This window comes from Triturus cristatus, chromosome 7, assembly GCF_964204655.1.
Source record: "Triturus cristatus chromosome 7, aTriCri1.1, whole genome shotgun sequence".
Taxonomy (NCBI): Eukaryota; Metazoa; Chordata; class Amphibia; order Caudata; family Salamandridae; genus Triturus; species Triturus cristatus.
In genome coordinates this window covers 490,337,397-490,363,438 of record NC_140590.1, presented here as the reverse complement: position 1 = coordinate 490,363,438, position 26,042 = coordinate 490,337,397, and the positions used below count along the sequence as shown (strand labels likewise).

General features: G+C 47.3%; 1 protein-coding gene across 4 annotated transcripts in view; it reads right to left on the bottom strand.

Annotated features, from left to right (window-relative positions):
* MYH10 (myosin heavy chain 10) overlaps positions 1-26,042 on the bottom strand; it is a 1,171,079-nt gene that overhangs the window by 517,641 nt on the left and 627,396 nt on the right. For all 4 annotated transcript variants that reach the window (XM_085616842.1, XM_085616841.1, XM_085616843.1 and 1 more), the window contains one exon: positions 21,629-21,750. In XM_085616842.1, coding sequence (XP_085472968.1) covers positions 21,629-21,750 — 122 coding nt within the window. The remainder of the gene's footprint in view (positions 1-21,628; positions 21,751-26,042) is intronic.

The window sequence follows — 26,042 nt, the reverse complement described above, 5'->3', positions numbered from 1 at the left end:
GGTTCCAAAAGCGAGACCTATTGGCTATGCCAATGCTTGTTCACATTATTCCCCACTTTCAAAATAGGACTGGAAGCAGTGGCATACATAATATGGAGCGAGGGTGCAAAAAGTGACCCAGTGCATTGAAAAATGGTATCTCCCCGAGCAGCAGTACAGAAAGGAGTGACTGTGACTGAAACGTCAGGACTGACTGAAAGTCACCCAAATGACATGGGGCCGGTACAACGTTATCAGTTCGAGATTGAAAAACCACGAATTGACCAACGGAATAAGGTGGTGGGGGGTGTTTCCTACAACAAAGTGGCAGCGACCTGAAGAGAGGGGGCCGGTGGGGAGCATCGAGGGCAGGTCTATCCCCCTGCACTCTCGTTCTGACGCCGGTTGCTTGTATATTTGTCCCTTCACGGCTCCCGGCCTCAGATTAGATTTCTCCTTTCTGATTACCTGCCTTAATAGACCCTTCAGCCCTCATCCCAGCCTCAGATAATATCTGACCCATATAATTAATTAATTATAGCCCAAATATTATAGAATATTAAAAATAGCATAACTAATAGTGTAATATCTCAAGCTATCGACTTTGATAGGTAACATTGTCTCGCGCGCCCTTATCTGATCATTTTCGCCGTCATCTGCCACCTTGACGGGGAGTTGTCAGCTTTTCAGCCGAGCCGGAGCTCCTAATGCCTCCCTTTTCTCTCCCCCTCAATATGTTTCAGTCACACAGAGGGCCATAAATAGGAGGGCGGAAGGGGCGGCCCCAGCCCCCCCATGTGTCCCTTTCTCATTTACAGAGCGCATACATTACAGATGAATTTTGTTTTATTGTTCCGACGTTTCTTCTTTTCTTATCTTTAATTTTACGTGATTCTTACCGCAAGCAACGCGGAAAGTACTAATTTTTTTACAGTATGTTATTCATTGTCATTCTTTTTCACACGCGCGTCAGTGAATATTAAAACAAATGCATTTGGTTTTCCGGTGCCCTGGGAACGATCTGCGCGTTGTTTCCTCGTTTTGGTGTTAAAGCGTCTCATGCCCTCTATTCATTATCGGGTAACCTCTTCCGTCACCATGGGGGGAGGGGTTGTTCTGCACCCTCCCCCTGTGTCCCAAAGACTCGTCATAGATGCAGCTTTGATACTGAAACAAAACAGCGTTTGCGCTCTTATGGGAAAACAATGGCACTTCTGTTTCGGAGAGCGGCCCTCTTCCACACCACCTAAACTAGAATACTGTCATAACAAGCGCTCATCATGACGTTTTTGTTTGGCTTTTTCTGCCGTCCCACTTGGACGGCCTCGCCTGCTAAAAGGTTTCTTATCTTTATGGGGCCATGTGTTTGGCCCCTTAAAGATAAGAAACCTTTTACTTCAGAAGGAAAGCAGACAAGGCCGTCCAAGTGGGACGGCAGAAAAAGCTGAACGAAAACGTCACAACCAGCTCTTTTCCAATGGCTGGCCACCGTTTAGCATAAACGGTGACGCCAGCCAATGGAAAAGAGGGGCGGGGCTTAATGCCCTTTACACAAAATACCCCAAATCATTAAATCTCGCCAGCGAGACTGCGCATGTGCGCAGCCTACGCCAGGTGAGACCTAACAACAGGCATCATTCTGTCTCGTGCACACTGGTGTCCTAAAGGATCGCGCACCGTCCGAAGTAATATGTCCGCGATTCTAAATATATGTAAGTTCAATGTGGACCCCCAACTATACAGGTTGCTGTTCGCTGTAATCTGGTTTTAACTGCAAGATCCCCCCAACCCAGCGCCCCAGACACCATACCGTTGAGCTATTTTTACTTTGCATCAAAATCTACCCCCAAAATAACACAAGTCTGGTGGGTGTAATAATAATATTGGGGATATTTTATGTAGTGACACCACATGCACAATTGCCAGTGCATGCTTCACTATTGTGTGTTGTTAATACATAACTGAATGTTGTTAGTTGTATCAAATACTGGAAGGGTGGCTGGCTCAGACGTGACACGGGGTGCAGTCAGTAGATCTGTGCAGCAAGTGCGCAACCGACCGTGCTATCTGTTCGGCGTCTGGTTTTGAACAGTTATCTAACAGGGAACCCAGCCTGCAAGACGTTATTTAACAGGAACAATTTTTTTTTTATTGGGTTTACCAATGGGGGCGCTTCGCATAATGGTGTGATAATCTAAGCGCTTCAAAGTATGATCAGTGATTATTAATGTTTACAATCAGTATAAAAAGTTTGCAGGAGACAATGCGCAGTGACTTCAGAACGGGAATTTACCTTTATTTTGCGGGTTAATTTAACCGCCAACTAAGCATGGCTTACTCCGTTAAAATAGCTTGAAAAGCGGGCCATAAATACAATTGCATATGAAACATAAGCCTTCCCTGATACTGGAGAGAAACAAATAAATTCACACATAAAATAGAAAGGGGTGGGGGTCGAGAGAGCGGGAGAGGAGAGAGAGAGAGAACAAGAGACAAGGCAGAGATCAAAACCAGGGAAGAGAGAGAGTCCATGCAGAGAGACAGTATATAAGAGAGGGAGGGAGAGAGCGAGAGACTGAGAAAGAGGGCACGGCACGAAGGTAGTGGAAAGAAAAGAGGGAACATTAGAAAGAAAATCGGAGAGAGGAGAGTGTCAAAGGAAGATGAAGCACAGGAGAGCGACAGGGACACAGAGAGGGAGACAAACAGAGATGGAGTAAGTGAGAAGAATAGAGAGAGAGAAAGAACTAGAGAGTGTGTGGCTTAACGGAATCAGCTTCAAGTCTGGCTGGAAGCTCAATCAACCTGTGATTCTGGGCAAATCACTTAATCTACCCGTGCCTACAATGAATGTATCCATCTTTAATGCTACTTGTGATCATGTAAAACGCTCCGATACCTTCGAGTTCAGTTCACGCTATATCCAACTGCAAAAACAACAAGCAGTAAAAATGCAGTAGGTCTCGCCACTCATCAAGTTAAAGCCACATGCTTTGCTATACAATACCATTACCAAAGCAAATGACTTTAACTTAATCAAAGGCGAGACCTGTTGCATTTTCAATACTTGTTTGTAGGACTGTTTCTATTTCCTCCTTGAGTCTTTGCCTTTTTCTTTCGACCTCGAGGGCCCTCTCGGCGTCGGCAGCCAGAGATTTCTGTTCCTTCCCGACGTCGACATTAGTCTTCGGCGGTGTTGTGCCCTTTTTTGCCGGTTCGGCGTCGACCCTTGGCTTTGGCGTTTTCAGCGATTTTTCCTCCTCTGTAACCTTCGGTTGGGTTCCGTGGGGTTCCTTTAATCATGGCTGACCCTCGATTGCCTTTTTGCTCGGCATCGGGGCTGCTGTGTGCGCCTTATTTTTGTGTCCCTTCGGTTCCGACGGATCTTTATGGTGTCTTACCTTCTCCGTCTTCTTTTTCGGATCCCTCACCTTGTTCTTGGAGGGGATTTTTTCGGAGTCCCCTTGTAGGATCTCGTCGTTCGACCCCTCGTGTGTCGACTCCGCTGGTCGTTAGAGAAACCCAGGTCTCTCAGGGAAGTTTTCTTCATTGTCTGCGACATTGTGGCGTAGTGGGCCGGTCTTTTATTTTGGCTTGTCCTTAGCGTCTGTGGCAGGAACGCTGGGCAGCCCTCACAGTGCCTGTCCTGATGATCTTCGGGCAGGCAAAGTTTGAAGACATGTGGGTCGTGTTGAGCATACTTGTGGCAGCACTTGGGGCATAACTTGAAGGGGGTATTCTCCATGACCCATTTGTGGACCGGCGTGTTCCTCTGGTGTTCAACAGAAGCTCTGCTCCTGCCTTCCGGTTACGACGTCGATGATCGATTATATTTCTCAGCAATCATCTTCTTTTTCAAAGTTTTTGGGGAAAATCCAAAACTTTCTTCAGAGCTTCCCGTCTTGCTTCCAGACCCACCGGCGGAAAAAAGAATCTGAAGATGGCCACCACGCAAGTCAACCTCCAGGATGCCGTCTGACGTCACACAGGGGACGTCCCTGGCACCAAATAGTGGTCGACAGCGACCAAAACAAGAAGGAAAAACAAGGCAATTCCCGCCCCAACCACTAGATGGTGGAATAATGCACAGCATTTAAATCTAGGAAACGATTCACGCTACAAAACTATATGATATAGAGCCAATGGGACCGGTTAGAATGACTGAGCAGGAGTGAAAGAACAGATCTCACTAATTGGTGTTAAATAATAGTGCATTTTCCCAAGGTATATCACTGTTCAGTCCACATTTATAAGTTTCTAGAACAAAGATCCAGAATACCTCTTTTCGTTTACTTATATTTCATGAGTCACTCAAATTTTTTCCAATACTAGCTATCTGACATCATTGGCAGTATGGCCTTGGTCAAGATAGTGTTTGACTAGAGGTGCTGAAATTTGGCCGTGCGAATTGCTGAGCGATGTTCTGTTATGCGAGTAGTAACAGAACGGGAGGTTTCACCTACGTAGCCCAAATTACATGGGCATAGTAGGAGGTAGATTACATTTTTGGTTTTCCAATTCACAAATCTTTTTACTCGAATGGTATATCCATTGTGTACAAAAGTGTCCCCTTCAATAACAGTTTCACATGATTTACAGGTTGTGAGAAAGTGGCTCTGTATATACTGTTCCCTAATAGGTACAGGGTGTAAAGAGTCCACAGTCCCCCAGGGTTTGACAGAGGTTAAAGTTAGATATAACCTTACTCTCTAAATTGGTAGCTTGGTCGAGCAGTAAGGCAGTATCAGAGGACAGTGTAAAGCATTTGTTGTACACACTCAGTCAGCAAATGGTCTCACACACTCAATAACTGAACTCTAGGCCAATGATTTATATATAAAAAAATATATATGCTTGTTTTATTTTAGAACCAACACTTGGATTTAAAATATACTTTCTCAGCATGAGATGTTTCATATAAATACTTTTGCAATATGCAATTGGCTTTTGTAAACAGTTACAAGTGTTTGCAATAGGCAACTCTATTTCAAACACAACAATGCTTTGAGCTCAATGATAAATTCAAGTTATTTGTAAAAGATTACTTTTTAGATTACTTTTGGAATTCCAGGACTGGATCCTAGATTCAGTCTTGGGTCAGTATTCAGAATCAAGTGATGAAAGTCGACTTAAGTACTGTAATGATTTTTAAACAATATTTAGCTATTTTAAAAGTTGACACTTAGAAAATATTTCAGAGAAAGCAATCAATGATTCCCTATAGAAGAAAATTCAGGTTACAGGTACAGTATGTTCTCGTTACTTTTGTAATCCAGTACTGGGTACCTAGACTCAGTACTGGAACCTTTATCCAAAACAGGTAAGTAATTACGTTTTCAGATATTATACGATTTTTGAAGAATATTTAAAGATTGCAGAAATCGACACTTACAAGAAATTTCATAGAAAAACAGTCAATGGTTTTGAAGTTGAGTTAAGGGTAAGTACAGTTGTGGGTATTTTTCAGAGTCAGTGCTGGGCACCAAGATCCAGCACTGGGAGCTCACCTAAGAGCAGGTGAGCAAATTCGTTTTTGTCACTCGGCTGATTTTTGGTGAAGATTTGAAGATTTGAAAAGTCCACACTTAGAAGAAATTTCAGGAAAAAGCCAGTCAATGTTACCCTATGAGGAAAATAGAGTTTGCGGTTTAAGGGTAAGTACTTGACTGGCAGAGTTGAGGTTCTGGGCACAGACTCAGGGGTCTCCCAGGGTCAGGTAGGTACAGTTGGTTCACCCTCAGCGGCTCTAGGGCGGCCGGGTGCAGAGAGAGTTAGGCCCAATGTTATCCTATGAGGGATAGGGGGGCCTTGTTTGGTGGCTGCTGACTGGCAAGCCACGCGGCTGTGGGAGCTGGGCTCCTGGTCAGTTACTCAGGGCAAGTGGGGAAGTAGGTAGGTGTAGAGTTTTCACTGCCAGGGCCACTCGGGCAGCTGGGTGCAGAGGGCTTTTGAGCCGTCGGGAGCTCAATGGATTTCAATGGGAAATCTCCAGTTTAGAAAAAGACTGCAAGCTCGGGGACGAGGACTCTTCAGGTGCCACCACCACTTCGAGAGGTAAGTTGGGTAGTTGGAGGATAGGTAGGTACCCCGGGATTGGGCACAGGGGGCCGTGGGGCGCCACGTGCAGGGGTGCCTTTAGGTGTCGGGAAATCTTACCCTCTGTTGATCGCGGTTGGGGTGGCACCTTGTTCTGAGGCTGCAGGCTTCTTCAGGAGTGTCGAGGGAGGTCCATGGGTGCCGGACTCGGGGTCACCGTCGCCGTGGGGCCGTCCTCAGGGTCTTTGTTCACTCCGGCACTGGCCAGGCTCGGCTGGTGCAGAGTGTGCTGGGTTCGCGGTTCCGGGCTGCTGCCAGGGGTTAGAGATAGGTTTCGAGTAGAGCCTCTACTCATGGGAGTCCCAGGGGCTTAGAGCCAAAAGGTAGCCAGGTCCTCCGGGGTTGGTGAGGTTGCTGGCCACAAGAGATGCCGCGCTGGAGCAGGAGCAGGTTCGAGGGTCGACAGGCCAGTAGGGCTGGGGCCAAAGCAATTGGTGCCTTCCTCTTTTTAGCAGCTGCAGGGCAGGTCTTTGTTCTTCTTGCTCTTCTTGTAGTTTCAAATCTGGGATCTGGGGAAGGTAGGTTCAGGGTGCCCCTAAATACTAGATTTAGGGGCGTTACAGGTAGGTGAAGGGCAGGGGCCAATGGGTCCCTGTTCTGGGGTGGGTACACCCCCTATCCTGCCTCTCTCCTGTGGGAGGGGGGCAGGAGCCTAGTCCTGATTGGGCAGGGCTTCCCATCTTCAAGATGGCGAGAGCCCAGAGATGTGCTTCACCTCGCCTCCCCCACCTGAGGGGTGGGGTTGGCAGGCTGGCACATCCCCTGTCCTTAATTGGGGTTTCCGGCCAAGCTTCCCGCCAGAGTGGGGGGTTGCAGTGGCCTGGGGAAGCTCACAGAGGTGGCATGCCTTTGAAGCTTCCCGCTGCTCATCCTGGGGGAGGAGATTTAGCACCTCGCCCAGGATGTGCATTGTTGCAGACCCAGGAGAGCAGGGGCTCTCCTACTCAGGGATCCAGCAACATGTCTGCTGTGTGGCAGCCTAGGCAGCCTCAGAACAGACGTGGATTGTAGGTTTAGGTTTCAGGGGGCCTCTCTAAGATGCCCTCTGTGGTGCTTTGTACATTAAATCACACACTGGCATCAGTGTGGATTTAATGTGCTGAGCAGTTTGATACCAAACTTCTCAGTCTTCAGTGCTGCCATTATGGGGCTGTGGAGTTCGTGTTTGACAAGCTCCCAGCACCATATACTCTTAGCTGGCAGCACTGCACTTACAGGACCCAGGAATGGACCTGGGTACTGTAGGGGAACAGGGCTCCTGCCTCTGTGCCCACACCACTGGCATAGGGCACCCAGCTAGAGGGGTGGCTGATGTATGCCAGGGCAGTGTAGGTTATGGGCATGGCACACAGGGATGTGTGCCATGTCGACTCTCTGTTTTATCTTGTATCCAGACACTCAGCCTGCAAGAGCAGTGTGTGTGTGTGTTAGGGTACAGGGCCTCTAAGGGTGGCACAATGAGTGCTGCAGCCCTTAGAGGCCTTCCCTGGTCACAAGGCCCTGGGTACCTAGGGTACCATTTACCAGGGGCTGACATGTGGCCAGGGTTTGCCAATTTGGGTTTTGGGTGTTAGGCAGTTTTTTTTAGGGAAGGATCACAGGCCCTGGGCACCTGATTGGCAGGAGCCCAGGGCACAACAAGGAAAAGTGCATCAGCTATTAGGCAAAAAAGGGGGGGGGGGGGGTTACTGCAACAGAAACCCACTTTCTTACACAGGTTGAACCCTTAAAAGTTCCTTTCACTGGTGAGCTGCCATCTATGGTTTTCTGAATGAATAGGGAAGTGTTTGTAAAACGTGAGTGGACAATTATGTCCTTAATGTTTCTATTGCGGCGATGGGCGAACAGAGGTTTTGCAAGTTTTTGCTGTTGGTCAGGGTCGCTGTTGAGGATATGCCAATTGGAGTTTATGATCTGTATGATGGTCTTGTTCATTGTAGAGTGCTTAGTGACACAGACTAGTTGTGAAACCGGGGTCGGATACATGGTTTTAAAAGATGGTCTCTATCATAGAATCTAGCTCTTTTGCAGGATTCTCTAACTAAGCGATGTGGGTATCCTCTGGCTATAAATTTAGCTTTCATAGCTAGGTTATCAAAGTCCGATAAATGTGTGCAATTGTGCCGCAATCGCAAGAATTGCCACTAGAATTAGTGTGAGGGATGTTTGCCTGAGTTTCCGAACCACACACGGAATGAGTGGGATAGGCGGAAAAGCATAGGCATCCATAGGGCGTCACCCTTTGAGAGTGGGTGTGGGAACCTGGAGCCGAAGTTTGAGCATTTTGCGTTTTCGGCTGTAGTGAACAGGCCTATTTGTGGAAATCCCCATTGTTGAAAGTACGGAAGGAGAACCTGGGGGTGAAGTTTCCACTCGTAAATTTGCTTCCTCCTTCTATTGAGAAGATCGGCAATTTGATTGTTTACTCCTGGGAGATGTTCTTCCAGAAGATAAAACTTGTGATGGATTGGCCAATTCCAAATGGCTTGGGTGAGTGATGACAGAGAGAGTGTGTCCCCCCTGCTTCTTCACATAATACATTGCTGTCATGTTGTCCATTTAGACTAGGACAGTTTTGGCTATGAGGTGAATTTGAAAAGCTTTGAGTGCTAGAAAAACTGCTAAAAGCTCCAGATAGTTGATGGGGAGAGTCTTGTGCGTGTTGCTCCACAAGCCTTGTATTGTGTAATCTTTGAGATGAGCTCCCCAACCTGTTAGAGATGCGTCTGCTGTGAGCACGATCTGTGGAATAGGGTAGATGAAAGGCCTGCCTGCTGATAAGTTTTGTGAGTTCCACCCCTGCAGGGCACGATGGGTACGGCCGTCAACCAACACTAGATTGGTTAATAGACCCTGTGATTGATTCCACTGACGTGCTAAGCACTCTTGTAGGGGGCGCATGTGAAGCTTTGCATAGGTACGATTGCTATGCAGGAGGCCATCATTCCTAGCAGTTGCATGAACACCCTGGATGGTACAGCTTGGTTGGGTTTAAATTGTAGAATGATAGCTTCAATATGGTGTATTCTGGCTATATTGGGAGAGGCTAGAGCTCTGACTGTGTCTAGACTGGCTCCTAGATAAGACTACATCTGCGACGGATGCAGGTGAGATTTTGTGCATTGATGGTGATGCCCAGTTGATGAAGTAGATCTATTGTGATCTGTGTGTGATGTTGACAGTTCTGGTGGAAGCTGGCTTCGATAAGCCAGTCTTCTAGATAGGGGAAGACGTTAATCTGCGGTCTTCGGAGATGAGCTGCGACTACCACTAGACATTTGGTAAAAACTCTGGGTGCTGTAGTCACTCCGAAGGGAAGCAATTTGAACTGGTAATGCTTGCCTGCTATCACAAATCTGAGGTATTTGCGATGACCCGGGTGAATGAAAATACATCTTTCAAATCTAAAGTAGACATAATAAAATCTGCTCGTTTTAAAAGTGGGAGTATCTGTTGACGCTCCAACGTGTGAAAGTGTTCGGACAGCATATAACGGTTTGATTCCCGGAGTTCCAGAATAGGTCTTGGGGAACCATCCTTTTTGGGAATAAGAAAATATAGAGAGTAAACCCCTGAGCCCTGGTACTGTATTAGAACTGGCTCTATTGCCCCTTTTATTAAAAGAGACTGGACCTCTTGTTTTAGCAAGTGCATGTGTTCTGGAGACAATCTGTGGAATTGAGGTGGAATGGTTGGGGGATTGTTGGTAAGCTCCAGGAAATAACCATGTTGGATATTTGCAATTACCCATTTGTCTGTTACAGACCGGCAAATGGGGAGAAATTGTTGATGTCTTCCCCCGAAAGGTGTGGTGTAATCGGAGGGAGTGTGGGCAAGTGGGAAGGGGAGTTACGGGGTGTGTCGCCCTTTCCCCTACCCTTAAAGTTGTTGCCTCTATAACCTCCTCAGAATAATCCTCTGGAGGGAGAGGACTGGTTGTTACCTTTATAAGTTGAGGTATTTTGATCTGGGGACGGGGTTTTGGACACTCCTCTGAAAAAGGAGCGACGAAAGGAGCCTCTTTTGGATGGAGACTGGAGCTCTTCCATAGATTTGGCCACCTCAGTGTCTTTTTATCAAACGCTTGATCTACATTAGGACCAAACAGATGTTCTTTATCAAAAGGTGTGTTAAGGATTGATTGTTGGACCTCTGGCTTAAATCCTGAAATCCTTAACCAAGCCTGTGTCCTGTGCAGGATGCTGGTATTAACCTCTCTAGCTGTGTTGTTTGCAGCATCTAGAGCACATCGAATAGAGGAATTAGAAATGAGTTTACCTTCTAAGTCCTGTGCCTTAACTTTATGCTCATCTGGGAGATATTGAAGCAATTGCTCCATCTCATCCCACTGTGCCCTGTCGTATCTGGCTAAAAGACGATGTGTATTCACAATGTGCCATAGATTAACAGCTTGAGTGTAGGAAGCTGGCTCTGTTTATACTATACCGAAGTGAGGTATAGTGTGCACAGAGTCCAGTAGAACCTCAAAAGTAGGTAGAGGTAAAGTTAGATAGCACCTCACTCTCTATTTGTGGTAGTGTGGTCGAGCAGTAAGGCTTTATCAGAGGACAGTGTAAAGCATTTGTTGTACACACTCAGTCAGCATATGAATTCACACACTCAAAGACTAAACTTCAGACCAATTGTTTTTGTATAAAAATGTTCTTTTAGTTATTTTATTTTTTAGAACCAAGCAAGCCTAGTACAGGTAAGTGATACATACTTTGCAGTAAATATACAGTTGTAATACAGTTCGGATTGTAACTGTAAATGCACTTTGTTTTGACTTACAGTATTGTTTCTGAGAAATGCAATGCTTTGTAAATACAGTACTTATACTTTGTATGGCATTTTCAGTAAAATTACAGGTAGGTTGCTTTTGAGATTACGTTTCTTACACAGTACAGTATACCTGTATACTACACTGGGACATTTACTGTAAACAGGTAAGTAAAATCGTTTTTGTCAGTTAGTGCAATTTTAAAGAATTTCTTTAGGTTTTCAAACTCCACACTTGTAAACATTTCCAAGAAAAACAGTCAATGTTATCCTATAGAGGAAAATAGTGTTATCGGTTTTAGGGTAAGTATTCGGGAGTGGGAGTTGAGGTTCTGGGGCTAGACTCAGGGGCCCCCAAGGGTCACAGATACACTCTCGTTAGACCCTCAGCGGCACTAGGCTGGCCGGGTGCAGAGTGCTGAGACCCAATGTTATCCAATGGGGATAGGGGGCCTCCGGTTGGTGGCTGCTGATGAGCAGACCACTTGGTTGTGGGAGCAGAACTCCTCGACCTTAGCTCAGGGCAAATGGGGAAACAAAGTAGCACCAAAGGTGCACCCTCAGCGGCACTAGGGCGGCTGGGTGCAGGGTGCTGTTTCGACGTCTGGAACCCTGTTTGCAATGGGGAACCTCCGGTTTGCAAAGGCACTGCAGGCTTGGGGACGAAGGTCTTCTGGATGCCACCACCACTTCGAGAGGTAAGTTGGGATCTTGGGGGTTGGTTAGGCACCGTCAGTTGGACCACCCAAAGCCGTAGGACGTCGGGTGCAGGGGTGCCTTTTAGGGTCGTATCTTCTTACCAGCTCCTGGTCATGATCAGAGGGACCTTCCGAATTTAGGCTGCATGTGTCGGACGGAGGTTTGAGGCAGGTCAGGAGTCGCCGGATCTCGGGTCAGGATCGCCGGCGGGGGGGAACTCCTTGTGGTGTTTGCCCACTCGAGCTCGAGCCGTGGACGGCGGGTGCAGAGTGGTGCGGATATGCGGTGTCCGGCCAGAGATGAACAAATCCGGTGTTCACGGGAGACACAGTCTTTGTGGTTGAAGGCAGGCAGGTCCTCCGGGGTTTTCGAGGTTGCTGGCTGCAGGACACCTCGGGATTTTGCAGGAGTAGTTTTGAGGTGGAGACAGGCCGGTAGGGCGGGTCCAAGTCAGTGGCGTCTTCCTCTTGTTAGCTTCAGCATGGCTGTTCGGCCCTTCTTCTCTTGTAGTTTCTTCTGGTCTGAGGAAGCAAGGTTCAGGGGTGCCCCTAAATACTAGATTTAGGGGCGTTACAGGTAGGTAAAAGGTTGGGACCAATGGGTCCCTTCCCTGGGGTGGGTACACCCCCTATTATGCCACCATCCAGTGGGAGGGGGGGCATAAGCCTTTACCTGGTTGGCTGAGTCCCCCCATCTACAAGATGGCTGGCACCAAGATTTGTGCTTCACCTCGCCTCCGCATCCTGAGGGGTGGAGTTGGCAGAGGTGGGCACTTCCTCTCTTAGTTTTCCCGCTGGCTCTCCTGCCCATAGTGGGAGTCAGAACCGGTGAGGACCAGTTGCTGTAAGCAGCAAGTGGCCTGGAGAAGCTCACAAAGGCGGCAAGCCTTTGAATCTTCCCTTTCGTGGACCCTGCCCATCCTGGGGGAGGAGGCTTGGCACCTCGTTCCAGGGTGTGCATTGTTTCAGGCCCCCAAGTGCAGCAGGCTCTCGACCCAGGGGTCCAGAAACATGTCTGGTGGTATGTTGCACCCAGTTAGAGGGTTGACTGATCTATGTCAGGGCAGTGGGTTGTAGGCATGGCACGCATGGCGTGCCGTGTCGACTCTTCACTCTGTTTTGCACCATAACACGCAGCCTGCAAAGGTAGAGTGAGTTTGAAGTTACAGGACCTCTAAGGGTGGCACAATAAGTGCTGCAACCCTTAGAAGCCTTCTATGGTCACAGTGCCCTGGGTACCTGTGGTGCCATTTACCAGGGGCTGACCTGTGGCACAGATGCCAATTGAGTTTAGGCTTCAATGCAGTTTTAGCGAAAGAACATAGGCCCTGGGTACATGGTTAGCAGGAGCCCAGGTCACACTCAGTCAAAGCACATCATCAATTCAGCAAAAAGTGGGGGCAACCATGCAGAAAGAGGGCACTTGCTCATATTGAGCAGCTTTGTGCTTGCCAGAAGCGTCAATTAACTTATACTCTTTATCTGGCGGAGGAGCATCTTCTGATGTCTGAGAATTCGCCGGCTTACGAGCATTAGGGAATCTAATGGTAACTGGTCCGTGATAAATATAGGGTCTGTATGGGAGGCCTTATTTTTTTTGTCTACTCTAGGAGTTAAGATGCGTGCTTTGACTGGGTCTTTAAAAATCTCATCAGCGTGTCGCATGGGAAGTGTTAGTGATGACCAGTGTGTGAATGCTAAAGTTTCAAGCAAAAAATCTTCCTTTAGTGATTCTTTGTGCAGTGCCACCCCATGAGATTGGGCAGCCCTGGCAATAATTTCTTGATGGAATGCATTGTCGTCTGGAGGAGATGATTTGGCTGGGTAAAGGTCTGGATCATTATCACCTGGGGGATCAATTGTATAATCTGTCCATGGATCTGATGGGAGATGTATGCCCCCAAATCATCAGCATCATCCACATGGTGAGATTGTGGAGAATCCTGAGGAGTAATATGCAAGGGATTCTCAGGTGGAGAAGGAGGCGGTGGTGGTGACGGTAGATGAAAAGGACTTGTAGCCACAGATTTGTTCTTTGAAGAGATCTTGTAAGAAGTGTCCTCATCCAGAAGCTTACGTTTCTGAGGCGTCTTTGTGAGAATATGGCCGGTCTTTGGGATAATATACAGCTTCTTTAGTTTAGAATCTGGTGTTAATGGAATAATGTCCACTTTCGGATCCGAAGGGGCCTCTTTCTGTTTCAGCGCCGAAGTTTTTGGTGCTGGTGTCTTCGGTGCCGGAGGAAGCTGACCTCTGGGCGAGGAAGTTTTTGGCTCCGAAGATTGCTTGGTTTTTGAAACGGAGGATTTCGGCTCAGAGCTGGACTTATGTTTGGAACTGGAGGGCTCTGGTTCCGAGGAGGACTTTTGACGACTCGGTAACAAGCCGGATGGCTTGACTGGCTATTTCGGAGATGGGCCCTGAGGCGGGGCATTGGAAACGTCCTCTTGGTGCCAACCTTGGCCAGGAGGAAGAGGTGGTGCCGAATCTTAGTATTTTTTCAGAGTTTGTGGGGGCAAGGGGTCTTCTGTACTCACGTCACCTTGTCCCTGTGGCAGGTCTTCGGCGTAAAGGTATATCTCGAGCTCCGATTCCAAGTCTTGTTCGGAGAAGGCTTCCTCCTCCTCTGCCACTGATGCATCGATGTCTTCTTGGCCAGAACCTTGGCCGAAAATGTCCAGGGTAAATTTTCAATGCTTTGAAGCTGCATCTCTTGAGATCGAGCCCGATGATCGTGAAGAGTTTTCTTTGATAGGAACAATCTGCAAGCGTCGCAGGTTTCTTCTTTGTGCTCGGGAGACAAGCAAGAGTTGCACACTTTGTGTGAGTTAATAAGGGGATACTTCACGTGGCACAGAGGACAGAATTTAAACTGAGTACAATTGATCAACGGAGAGCTGGCGCGGTTAGGCCCGAAGGCCGTCCATGAAGCTTTCCGATCGAAAAGTCAATTCTATTGTCGAAACGATACGCGGAGACGTGGGAACACGTACAGAAACAATTCAGTAGAGAGGATGGCACGACGAGGGGAACCTGAAGAACAGTTTTAAACTGGAGCGCCGCAATACACGACCGAACTCGATGGCGGAAAAAACAATCTAACAATGGCGTCGAAAGGAGGCTTACCTCGTGACTACGAAAGACTTCTTCGAATAAAAACAACTTGCAAACATCCAGACTCAACACTAGATGGAAATCTTAAGCAACTCATGTTTATCTACAGCACACATGCCTCAAACATCCTGGACCCATTGATCCAGAGGAAAGACTCCCAAATTAAACCAGATCTAAGATAGTTCAGATGAAAGCCCATCTGTGAAGGCGTGACTTCACCACACTGATTGTAAAACACAACAATGTAATGAGGTTCACTGTCATCTAGAGGTGGTCTATGAATGACTGTGGCAAGCTCACCTTCAAAAGCCATCTGTCATGAGGAAGATTGGTACACCCATTTGCCGAACGTACACTATAACCAGTCCCATAACTTTCGTGAAAGCGTGGGGGGGCACTGTTGAGACCAGAAAGAAGCACGGTAAACTGAAAAATGATTGTAGCCCTCCTTGAACTGTAGGTAGAGCCAGTGGGCCTACAGGATGGGGATATGGAAATAGCTGTCCTGCAGGTGAAATACCACCATCCAGTCTACTCGATCCAGGGCAGATAGAACTTGGAAAGCATGAGTATTTTGAATTGGTTCTTCCACAGGAAGAGATTGAGAAGTTGAAGATCTAAAATAGGACTTAGGCCGTCCCCTTTTATCCGCCCAAAGAAATAATGTGGTTATCACACAGTTTTGATCTCTGCGGCTGAGACTCTTTATGTGGCTTCTTTTTTCAAAAAAGACTTAACCTTCTTTAGCAAAATGGACTAAATGGTCTTCCTAAAACTACTTTGTAGGTGGAAGATACTGCATGACAGAAAGGAATGGCAGGGTTTAGTCCTGTTGAATTATCTGCAAGACCAGCCTGTCAGATGTTATTGTTTGCCACCTGTAGAAATTATGGCTGAACTTGCCTTCCAGGAGGTGGTTGTGTGCTGCTAATGGAAAACTAAAGTGGCTTAATGGCTGCTGCGGAGGGGCTGGGGACCGGGATGTTTACTGTCAATGTGAACCTGAACGTTGTCTGCTTCATTCTCTACCCAGACCAAAAATGGGTGATGTGCCTCTTGTTCAGGTGGTGCGCCTCGACGCTGCCTGCATTTAAAATCCTTAACGATGCCTCGAAAGGAGAAAGATTGTTGTGGATACAGACTTGCGGGTAGTGATAGACAAGAGAGCTCGCACTGACTCTAGTCTCTTTGAAGTGTTCGAGTGCAGAGACCCATCGATAGGCATATTTATGAGCAACACGTGAAATTTCGCCATAAAAGACCCATGCATCTCAACCATGCATGGAGCTGGAGCACCAAGCTAGTGCTGATGGCTCTACCTAAAGAGTCATTAGTGTCCAGGCCTGACCATATGACATACATGACCACATTCTGGATGGTATGTGGCAAGCTGGTGCAAAATTCTTTTGAGACTGCTGGCAAGACCTCAGGGACTATCTCCCATAATGCATGGAAGCCCCTACTTGGCGTTGGCTGGAAAAAAGTGTCTTCCCTTCCTAAATTCCATAATTTTTACTTCTCTGTCTGGGGGCTGGATTAGGAGGGAAATAATTGGGGTTAATCCTGCTGGTGCAGGCTGTCCTACCAGGCTCTCAGGAGTAGGATGCTTCATCAAAAGGCAGGGTCACCTGAAGTAAGTCTGTAATGACGGGCCACTTGTCTGTTCACAGGGGGGCAGGGCCAAAGTGAGGGTGTCAGTCAAGGTTTCGCTGAACGGCTGTAGCGGTTCAGATGAGGTCTATCCAAATTGTAAGACTTCCCTGGGGACGTTGGTTTTACCTCAATGGAAGGCAACTGCAAATCAAAGTCCTCAGCTGCTCATTTAATGAAGCAGACTCTTCTGTGGAAAGGTGAGAGGAAGAACCCTGCCCAGTGTCATGGGAAGTGTTCAGTCCACTGTCTTCTTTTTGGTCCATAGCAAAATGTCATCATGTTGCAGGAGAATTCATCTCCACCATCATCACCAAAAGCTGGTTGGCTCTGATCAGAGTCCTATCGGAACAGATGTTGGAGCACTAGAGGGCAGCTCCTAGACAAAGTCTCTGTTTTATCAAAATAAGAGTGCACATCAAAACTGTACCATAAAACTGCTTCAGGGGAGGTCAGGATGGATTCTGATCGGAGTCGGAAGGACAAAGGGGAATCGATGTTCTCCTCTGGCGTGGGCGAGGCAGGAACCGGAACGGATTGTGGTAATGAGTGTGGAGTCAGCTCAAAGTATGAGCTATATTCAATTACTTGGACTACGACCTGTCGCTGGAACTGACCCAAGAGTGGAAACAATTCATGTCCTTGACTCTGAGGGGGAGCAGGCCTTAAGCAGCTTTCTGAGATGCTCATTGACCTACTGCTGGGCTTTGGCATTCCTCGATCTCCTTTGGGTGCATTAGGTCACACGCCTCACACAACTTGGAGACATGGCCCGAACCAATACACCAGAGACAAACCTCTTGGGAATGGGTCACAGACATGTGTCTATACAAGTGTTAAACCGTGCAGTAGTAGGAGGAGACATATTTCCTAACACACACTGGAAAAGAAAATTTGTAGAGAAAAAACTGTAGTGAAAAAGTCAGGCGCTAGTTCCGGATCCATGTACAAAGGCACAGAAAGAAAGGAACTGACATCAGCATGCTTTGGTGGCACCTATATTTATCTCCAGCTGCCACTTCCGGGGCAGAGCGGAGACAACGCAGAGCTGCGCAACACCACCTACCAGCGCACAGTGGTACCTCAGTATTTTCTAAAGAGTCCAAAGTGATGCACTGCAACAGACAAGTTTCAAAGTTAGCTAATATACAATATAAATCTATTGCAGAGGGAAAAAAAGCAGTTATCTTTAACATGTCCTACGTCTATAACAATCAGCAACAATAGTAATTCTAAAAATGTTCTTTGTTTGATGTCTTCTGGTAGGGTTTTGATATTTATTATGACATGGTTTTCCGGTTGGCCCCTTTAGAAAATCTCATCAGTCGCAAAAAAAAACATGCATGCTGTTAATGCACTGTATAAGTGAGAGAGAGGCATGGTACCATCTGCTGTGCTGTATTCACATTGGGGTATGGGGAAGACTTTAAAACTAAAGGATGCATCTGGTAGTATGTATTCACGTCAAGAGCACCCAATAGGAAAAGGGGCTATCAAAAATGAGTACAGCAGAAGTGTAGACTACCTGTATATTTAGACGTCTCCTCTTCTAAGGACAAATAAACTCACCCACCATAAGGTGGAAGGCTTCATCATAGGGTACCTCTTCATGTTGGTGACTTAACAACAGCATGAGTTACAATCCTGCAGAACAGGGTAGCACGTCTTGACTAATTCATTGGTAACTGCCTATGGATAAGGGCTGAGGTAAGTGTAGCCTAAACAGGGCTTGAGAATGGAGACGAGGAATGTTTCAGCTCTTGACCTGCCTGTGAGAAGTTGGCCTGGTATATGCTGTCCACTAGTTATAGTGGGCCCCCTGTACCAGTCCAAACAACCCCTTATTGGTTATATGTTAAAGACAACCTTTATTGAAAGCTATCCTAGTGGTAGCTATGGAGAGCAGCCTTCAGGCTAAGTCTTGAAGGAATGTAAAGCAGCTTGTTTTAACAGTCTATTAATCTATAGTGACAACCACACCAGGTATATATATAAAATATATGTATTTATTTCTAAACACACCCTCCTAGTCTCTTTGAGACTAGAGGTCAAAACACATAAGTTACACTTCAAATATGACAGTAAAATAGCACAAATACACGTCAGGCCCTAGGGGCGAGCCAAACCATATACTAAAATAGTGGTATAAGAACCACGACTTAACTAGACACAAGGCCTAGAGCCTGTAGAATCACTGGGACCCCAAGGAACCAGCCAAGGTAGCGACAAAGGGGACCCACGTGGGCCGTGTGCAGTGTGAGAACACAGCCGCGAGCTCCTGTTAGCTTCAATGGGGAAAGTCGCAGGTAGATTTTTAAAGATTAGGGACACTTAGAAATGAGTCAGGACCAAACCCTTTGGGACTCAGGAAGTTCTAGGGCCAACACCCACGGGAGCACCGGAGTATTCGTGTTACCTCACCCAGGGAAGCTGGGTGCATAGGTGTAAAATGGTGTCGGTTGCGTCGTCGATTTCAATGGGAGCTGGCAAAGAAGTGCTGCTGCCGGGAAGATGCGAAGTGTCTGAAGAGATCCAAGCCTGGATCGAAGTCGAGAAGAACCTGAAAGCAGAGGGGACAGAGTCTGGGTCACTTGCCAGTGACCAGGAAGGCGATAGGCGGATGCCCACCGATGTCAGGTGATTTCAGGTGAAGAAGATGAAGCTTGACTCTTCAGCCACTAGGACCACGTGGCGTCGAGGACGACCAGGAGCTGTATTCGAGCTGTCCCACGAAGGATGTCGAGTGCTGCAGCGTTGGTGCCCGGATTGGACACAACAAGCCTTGGCAACAGCAACCCACGCAGAAAGGAGTAGGATGCTTCGGTGCAGACCAGCAAGGTCTGAGGGACTCACCACTTGGTTGGGAGTCAGGGCACGTCTGGAGCAACTAGGGAAACCCAATGAAATTCAAAGTTACCCCCTCAGGGACCCAACAGTCGACGGACCAGGGATCGCGAAGGGACCTCGAGAGGAAACACAAAATGGCGGCCCACGGGTCACTCGGGGTGACTAGGCCGACAATCTTCGGTGGATCTTCTGCTCGAGGTGAGGGCTACAAGTAAGCCCAAGCACGACTTCAAGAGACGTCGAGAAGTCAATGTACTTGCAAAAGTGCACGGTGACCAGGAGTTCCGGTTCCACGCTACTCACGAGGGCTACGGGTCTCAGCTTTGCTGGGGACTAGGGTTGGCCTCTGAGATGTCTGGAAATCCTCTTCCAGGGCTGCAAATACTTCGGAGTCCGGCGGGAGCTTCGGAGATGCAGACCGGCAAAATGCTTTGTTGGTGCCTGCCAAGCAGGGGATTCGCTCCTTGACCCCAAGGGAGATTTCTTCAGTCCTCTAGTCTTGAGTAGAGCGTTGAAGTTCCAGGATTCAGCTTCAGAGTTTCGTCCAGGGATATCTAAAGTTCTGGTTACCGAGGTTCCTTACTTATACCTAAGGAAGGGGTTGGACTAGCTCTAGGGACCCACCTATGGGAGGGTTTGGAAAGAGGGGTGGCTACACCCATTTCCTTTGTCATGTTTTGCGCCAGAGCAGGGGCTGGAAGCCCTTGAACCGGTTTGAGCTGGACTATGCACAGGGACACCACATGTGCCCCCAGTGCAGGACTTCAAAGCACTCTAAGAGTGCTCCCACCCAGCCCCAATACACATAAGCCTGTCTGGGGGGTGGTTACACCTCCCTGTGACAGGAAACCTATTGTCCAGGCCTCCCTTGCTGGAGTTTCGGTCAGCAGCAGGAGGCCAGACCCGTGTCTGTGGCTGCAGCATCCATTTTGTGATGCCAGGGCTCTGTTAGATTTCTACCGGGTATTCCAGTACTGTCATGTCTCTCCCTCTACAAGGGTGGGTTCATATCCTCACATCAAGAACTGATGTGGGGGTATGATTCCAAGGTGTTTGAAATCAAACACAACATATTTTCGTGCAGCCAGTCCAAAGTTAGCATTGACCATTTAAGATATAATGCACTTAAGAGTATATGGTCAGGCTGCACCACTGACACCCCCAGAGAAGAGATTCCGAAGGATGCAGAGGGGCTCAGCTCATGCCTGGGCACCCTCTCACATATAACCAAGCACCCTGCCTTCAGAATTGATAAGGCCTGCCATAGGGGTGACTGATAGGTTACTATGTGTAGTGATAGGTGAGGAATAGTGAACCTATACCTCAGTAAGGGGTGCATGCACCACCTTACTCAGGCTGCAGTAGCAGACCTGTGGTGTCACTTTGGAGGGCTTTCCAGGGGTGGCACAATACATGCTTCAGCCCCTGGTAGGCCTCTGGGGTACCTATGCCCTGGGTACATAGTATACCATATTCTAGGGACTCAAAAGGGTACCCCAGAATCCAATCTGGAGTGTACCTAAAGTACATACAATCAATTTAGCAGAGAAAGCAGATATGCTGGGGACCTGAATAGCAGGTTCCCAGCCAAACTAAGTCAAACACCATCAAAACACCAGGAAAAAAGTGGGGGCAACCATGTAGTCAGATTCCACCTTCCTACACTGCCCTCCCTAGAGATACTTTGGGCTTTCTCCAGGACTTCAATTACATTTTCTTTGTGTATCGCCTGTGCAAATTAGTGCTGTGTAGAAATGAATAAATACTCAGGCCTACTACTTGACCCGGTGATCCTAGTTGAGCCTCTCAGTTACCACAAATTTCAAATCTGTGGTGGTCAAAAAAAAAAAAAAAAACACACAGTTGTCCAAGGTATTACTAAACATTACTTTATCAAGGTTCTACATCGTCCAATAGCGGTAATGTGACACTGCACACACACACTGAAATTCACTGAGCAAGAATATCAAACAAGTTGACCAGTAACAATGGTTGAAATATTCCCCTTTGCCTTTTAATCATAACAAATGAGGACGCTAATAAACATTTTGTCCTATATGAGGGATAGCACATTGTTTATTTCTGTATTAAAAATAGGGTGAACGGTTTCCGTATCTCCATTCAACGCACCCCTGCATCACAGGCATATTGAGTTTACCACAGTAAACACCAAAAAAGTGCTTCTCTGTTCTGCAGGGTTGTTAACCATGCTGGAGGAAACATTCACCAGCGTGAAGAGGTATCCTTTAGGCATGCCACCATATGGTGGATATGGGTATTCGCCCTTATAAGTAGAGACTTCTCCACATACTGGTAGAATACACCTCCACTACACTCATTTTGACTGCCTGTTTTCCATTGGGTACTTTTGGAGTGGACACCATCTGCTGTGCTATAAAAATAAAGCAGCAGAGTTTATCTTCTTCCCCTGGCATTACTGTGACAGACTGCTGCTTAAACGTTACCTCTGTCGAAATTCCTGGAACACAATCCGATTAGGAAATCCCTGCCGGCAGATCCGAATCCCTTCCAGTACTCCATTGCAACGAAGCTGGTCAAGAACCAAGTGTGGATCCAGCTTTCCAGCCTGTAAGATAGAGAATTCTCTCAAAAGCTCACTTTAATATTTCAATTTAAATAATAGTTTAATTAGTACCACATTTGATTTGTGGGTATAAAGGCATCTCAATTAACCAATTCACATTCAATGTATTATATTTAACTTTGAACTTTTAGCCAAGCTTCAACTTTTCTAGGAAGCAAAAGCTACTTACTTGCCATCCTAAGTCATTGAACTAATGAGCACTCAATATCTAAAACTCTTTGCAGGGACATGGAACACATAACAGAAAGAAATGTACATTTTCAGGGCCTTAAAAACATGCATTTCTGGCTTTTTGTTTCCCAATGTACTGCGGAAAAGAAAACTGAAAAGCACACAACCGGATTTTTTTTTCCAGACCCATATAGAAATGGGAACTCTCATAGGCACCTAACCATAACAAACAGTAAGACACTGTCACTTAAGGCAGCTCAAGAATCCCACAATGCAGTCAGACAGCCTAAATTAACAATCGGCAAGGTATTGATTTCATAGGAGGAGGTGGAAGGTTTTAACAAATGTTGTACAGATACCCATGACTGAGAAAAAAAAGTTTACCAAGGAATAACAGTCTTCTTTCTTATGGGCGGTTCAGTAACTTTCTTGGGAATGCAGCTTCCCCTCCATTTAGCCCACTGTGCCAAAAATGTTGATAGCTACACTGCAACAGTTTTATGCCTGCTCAAAAAGTATGTGGCAGTAGCAGACATCAAGCTGGTGAACACAGCATAGCTAAGGAACAGAGGCATAAAAAGGGGTCCCCGTGGAGAGCGTAGGCAACTGGTGGGCACCCCGTAAAAAAGAAAAAGACTGCTAAAGTTCATAATAACATCTGGCCCACGGTCCACACCAAAACAGAAAAAAAAGATGAGAGACTGTCCAAGGAACCACCGAAGAGTCGACAATAAAAAGGAAAGTTATGTTGGGAAAAGGGTGTCAGAAAATCAAAGCAAATGGAAGCAAAGAAACATCACCATGGGACAAACTCTGACATATAATAAATGCATTGGTGAAGTCCCGGAGTGAAATGTTCATAAATCATTTTCTTGAAAAGTGAATAGAATAGGAAACTGGCCTGAATTAAGTTGTTGTGAAAATCGGAATACCACAGAAAATAGAATCACGTAAGAAGAGAAAGAAAAACAAAATTAGTATACAAAAAGATTTTACAGAGAAGCCTATCCACTGGATAGACAAACACAACAGCAGTTACTGGCCAAGATAGACCCAGAATGGGTCTGTTGGACATCCAGTAGCACATTGAAGTATATTATAATATCAACCTGACTACATACCATCTAGAAACAGAAAACCCCTCTATATTTCTTAATCTAACCATGCTCAAGGACCACTCAGCTGAAGATGATGGATTATGAAGAAATCAACTGATGTATGTGTGTGAGAAAGTGCCATCTTTCTTGCATGGTATGCCCCCACTTTTTGCTAAATTGCTGAATGTACTTCGATTGAGTGTACCCTGGGTTCCTGCCAATCAGGTGCCCAGGGCCTATGTTCCTTCCTTAAACCACACAAACCCCAAATTGGCAAACCCTAGCCACATGTCAGCCCCTAGTAAATGGTACCCTAGGTACCTAGGGCCTTGTGACCAGGGAAGGCCTCTAAGGGCTGCAGCACTCATTGTGCCACCCTCAGAGGCCCTGTACCCTTACACACACACACTGCCCTTGCAGGCTGAGTGTCTGGGTGCAGGACAAAACAAAGAGTCGACATGGCACACATCACTGTGTACCATGCCCATCACCTACACTGCCAAGGCATATGTCAGCCACCCCTCTAGCTGGGTGCATTACGCCTATGGTGTGGGCACAGGAGCAGGAGCCCTGTGCCCCTACAGTACCCAGGTCCATTCCTGGGCACTGTAAGTGCAGTGCTGTCATTTAAGAATACATGGTGCTGAGAGCTTGTCAAACACGAGCTCCACAGCACCATATTGGCAACACTGAAGCCTGGGAAGTTTGGTATCAAACTTCTCAGCACATTGAACCCACACTGATGCCAGTGTAGGATTTAATGTACTAAGCACCCCAGAGGGCATCTTAGAAGATGCCCCCTTACAGCTAACTTGCAATCCACGTCTGCTCTGAGGCTGCCCAGGCTGCCACACAGCAGACACGTTGCTGGACCCCTGGGTGGGAGAGCCCCTGCTCTCCCGGGCCTGCAACAATGCACATCCTGGGTGAGGTGAGAAATCTCCTCCCCCAGGATGAGCAAAGGGAAGCTTCAAAGGCATGCCGCCAGTTGGAGTTTCCCCAGGCCACTGCAACCCCCCACTCTGGCGGGAAGCTTGGCCGGAAACCCCATACAAGGACAGGGGATGTGCCAGCCTGCCCACCCCACCCCTCAGGTGGGGGAGGCGAGGTGAAGCACATCTCCGGGCTCTCGCCATCTTGAAGATGGGAGGCCCTACCCTATCAGGATTAGGCTACTGCCCCCCTCCCACAGGAGAGAGGCAGGATAGGGGGTGTACCCACCCCAGGACAAGGACCCATTGGTCCCTGGCCTTCACCTACCTGTAACGCCCCTAAATCTAGTATTTAGGGGCCCCCTGAACCTTCCTTCCTTGGATTCCAGATAGAAAAACGACAAGAAGAGCAAGAAGAACAAAGACCTGCCCTGCAGCTGCTAAAAAGAGAAGAAGACACCAACTGCTTTGGCCCCAGCCCTACCGGCCTGTCGACTCTCGAACCTGCACCAGCGCGGCATCCCACGTGGCCAGCAACCTCACCAACCCCGGAGGACCTGGCTACCTTTTAGCTCTAAGCCCCTGGGACTCCCACGAGTAGAGGCTCTACTCAAGAAACCTACTTGCTATCCCTGGCACCAGCCCGGGACCGCGGACCCAACACACTCTGCACCAGCCAAGCCTGGCCAGTGCCGGAGTGGACAAAGACCCAGAGGACGACCCCACGGTGACTGTGACCCAGAGTCCGGCATCCAAGGACCCCCCTCGACATCCCGGAAGAAGCCTGCAGCCTCAGAACCAAGTGCCACCCCAGCCGCGATCAACCAGAGGGTAAGATTCCCGACGTCAAAAGGCACCCCTGCACCCGGCGCCCTGCGACCCCCTGTGCCCAATCCCGGGGTACCCACCTAACCTACAACTACCCAACTTACCTCTCGAAGTGGTGGTGGCACCTGAAACATCCTCGTCCCCGAGCCTGCAGCCTCTTTCCAAACCGGAACATTCCCATTGATTTCCATTGAGCGCCCTAAGGCTCAAAAGCACCCTGCACCCAGCCGCCCGAGTGGCCCTGGCAGTGCCCTCTCTACACTAACCTACTTCCCCACTTGCCCTGAGTAAGTGACCAGGAGCCCAGCTCCCACAGCCGCGTGGCTTGCCAGACAGCAGCCACCAACCAAGGCCCCCCTATCCCTCATAGGATAACATTGGGCCCAACTCTCTCTGCACCCGGCCGTCCTGAAACCGCTGAGGGTGAACCAACTGTACCTACCTGACACTGGGGGACCCCTGAGTCCATGCCCGGAATTTCAACACTACCAGTCGAGTACTTACCCTTAAACCGCTAACTTCATTTTCCTCATAGGGTAACATTGACTGGCTTTTTCTTCAAAAATCTTCTAAGTGTGAACTTTTCAAAACTGCAAAAATTCACCAAAAATCAGCCAAGTGACAAAAACGAATTTACTCACCTGCTCCTAGGTGAGCTCCCAGTGCTGGATCTTGGTGCCCAGCCCTGACTCTGAAAAGTGTTCACAACTATACTTACTTCTAACTCATTTTTCTCCCATAGGAAACCATTGTCTGCTTTTCTGTGAAATTTCTTCTAAGTGTCTACTTTTGCAAATTTGAAATATTCTTTTAAAATCGTACCATTTCTGCAAACGAAATTACTTACCTGCTTTTGATAAGGACCCCAGTCCTGGGTCTAGGCACCCAGTCCTGGATTACTAAAGTAACGATAAAGTACTCTACCTGCAATTTGAATTTCTTGCCATAGAGATCCATTGAATGTTTTCTGTGAAATATTTTCTAAGTGCTAACTTTTGAAATAGCTAAATATTATTTAAAAATCACTACAGTTATTAAGTCGACTTTCATCACTTGATTCTGAATACTGACCCCAGGCTGGTTCTAGGATCCAGACCTGGAATTCCAAAAGTAATCTGAAAAGTAATTTATTACAAATAACCTGAATTTACCATTGAGCTCAATGCATTGTTATGTTTAGGAAATAGGATTGTTTATTGCAACCAACTGTGACTGTTTACACAAATTTATTGCTTGAAACAAAAGT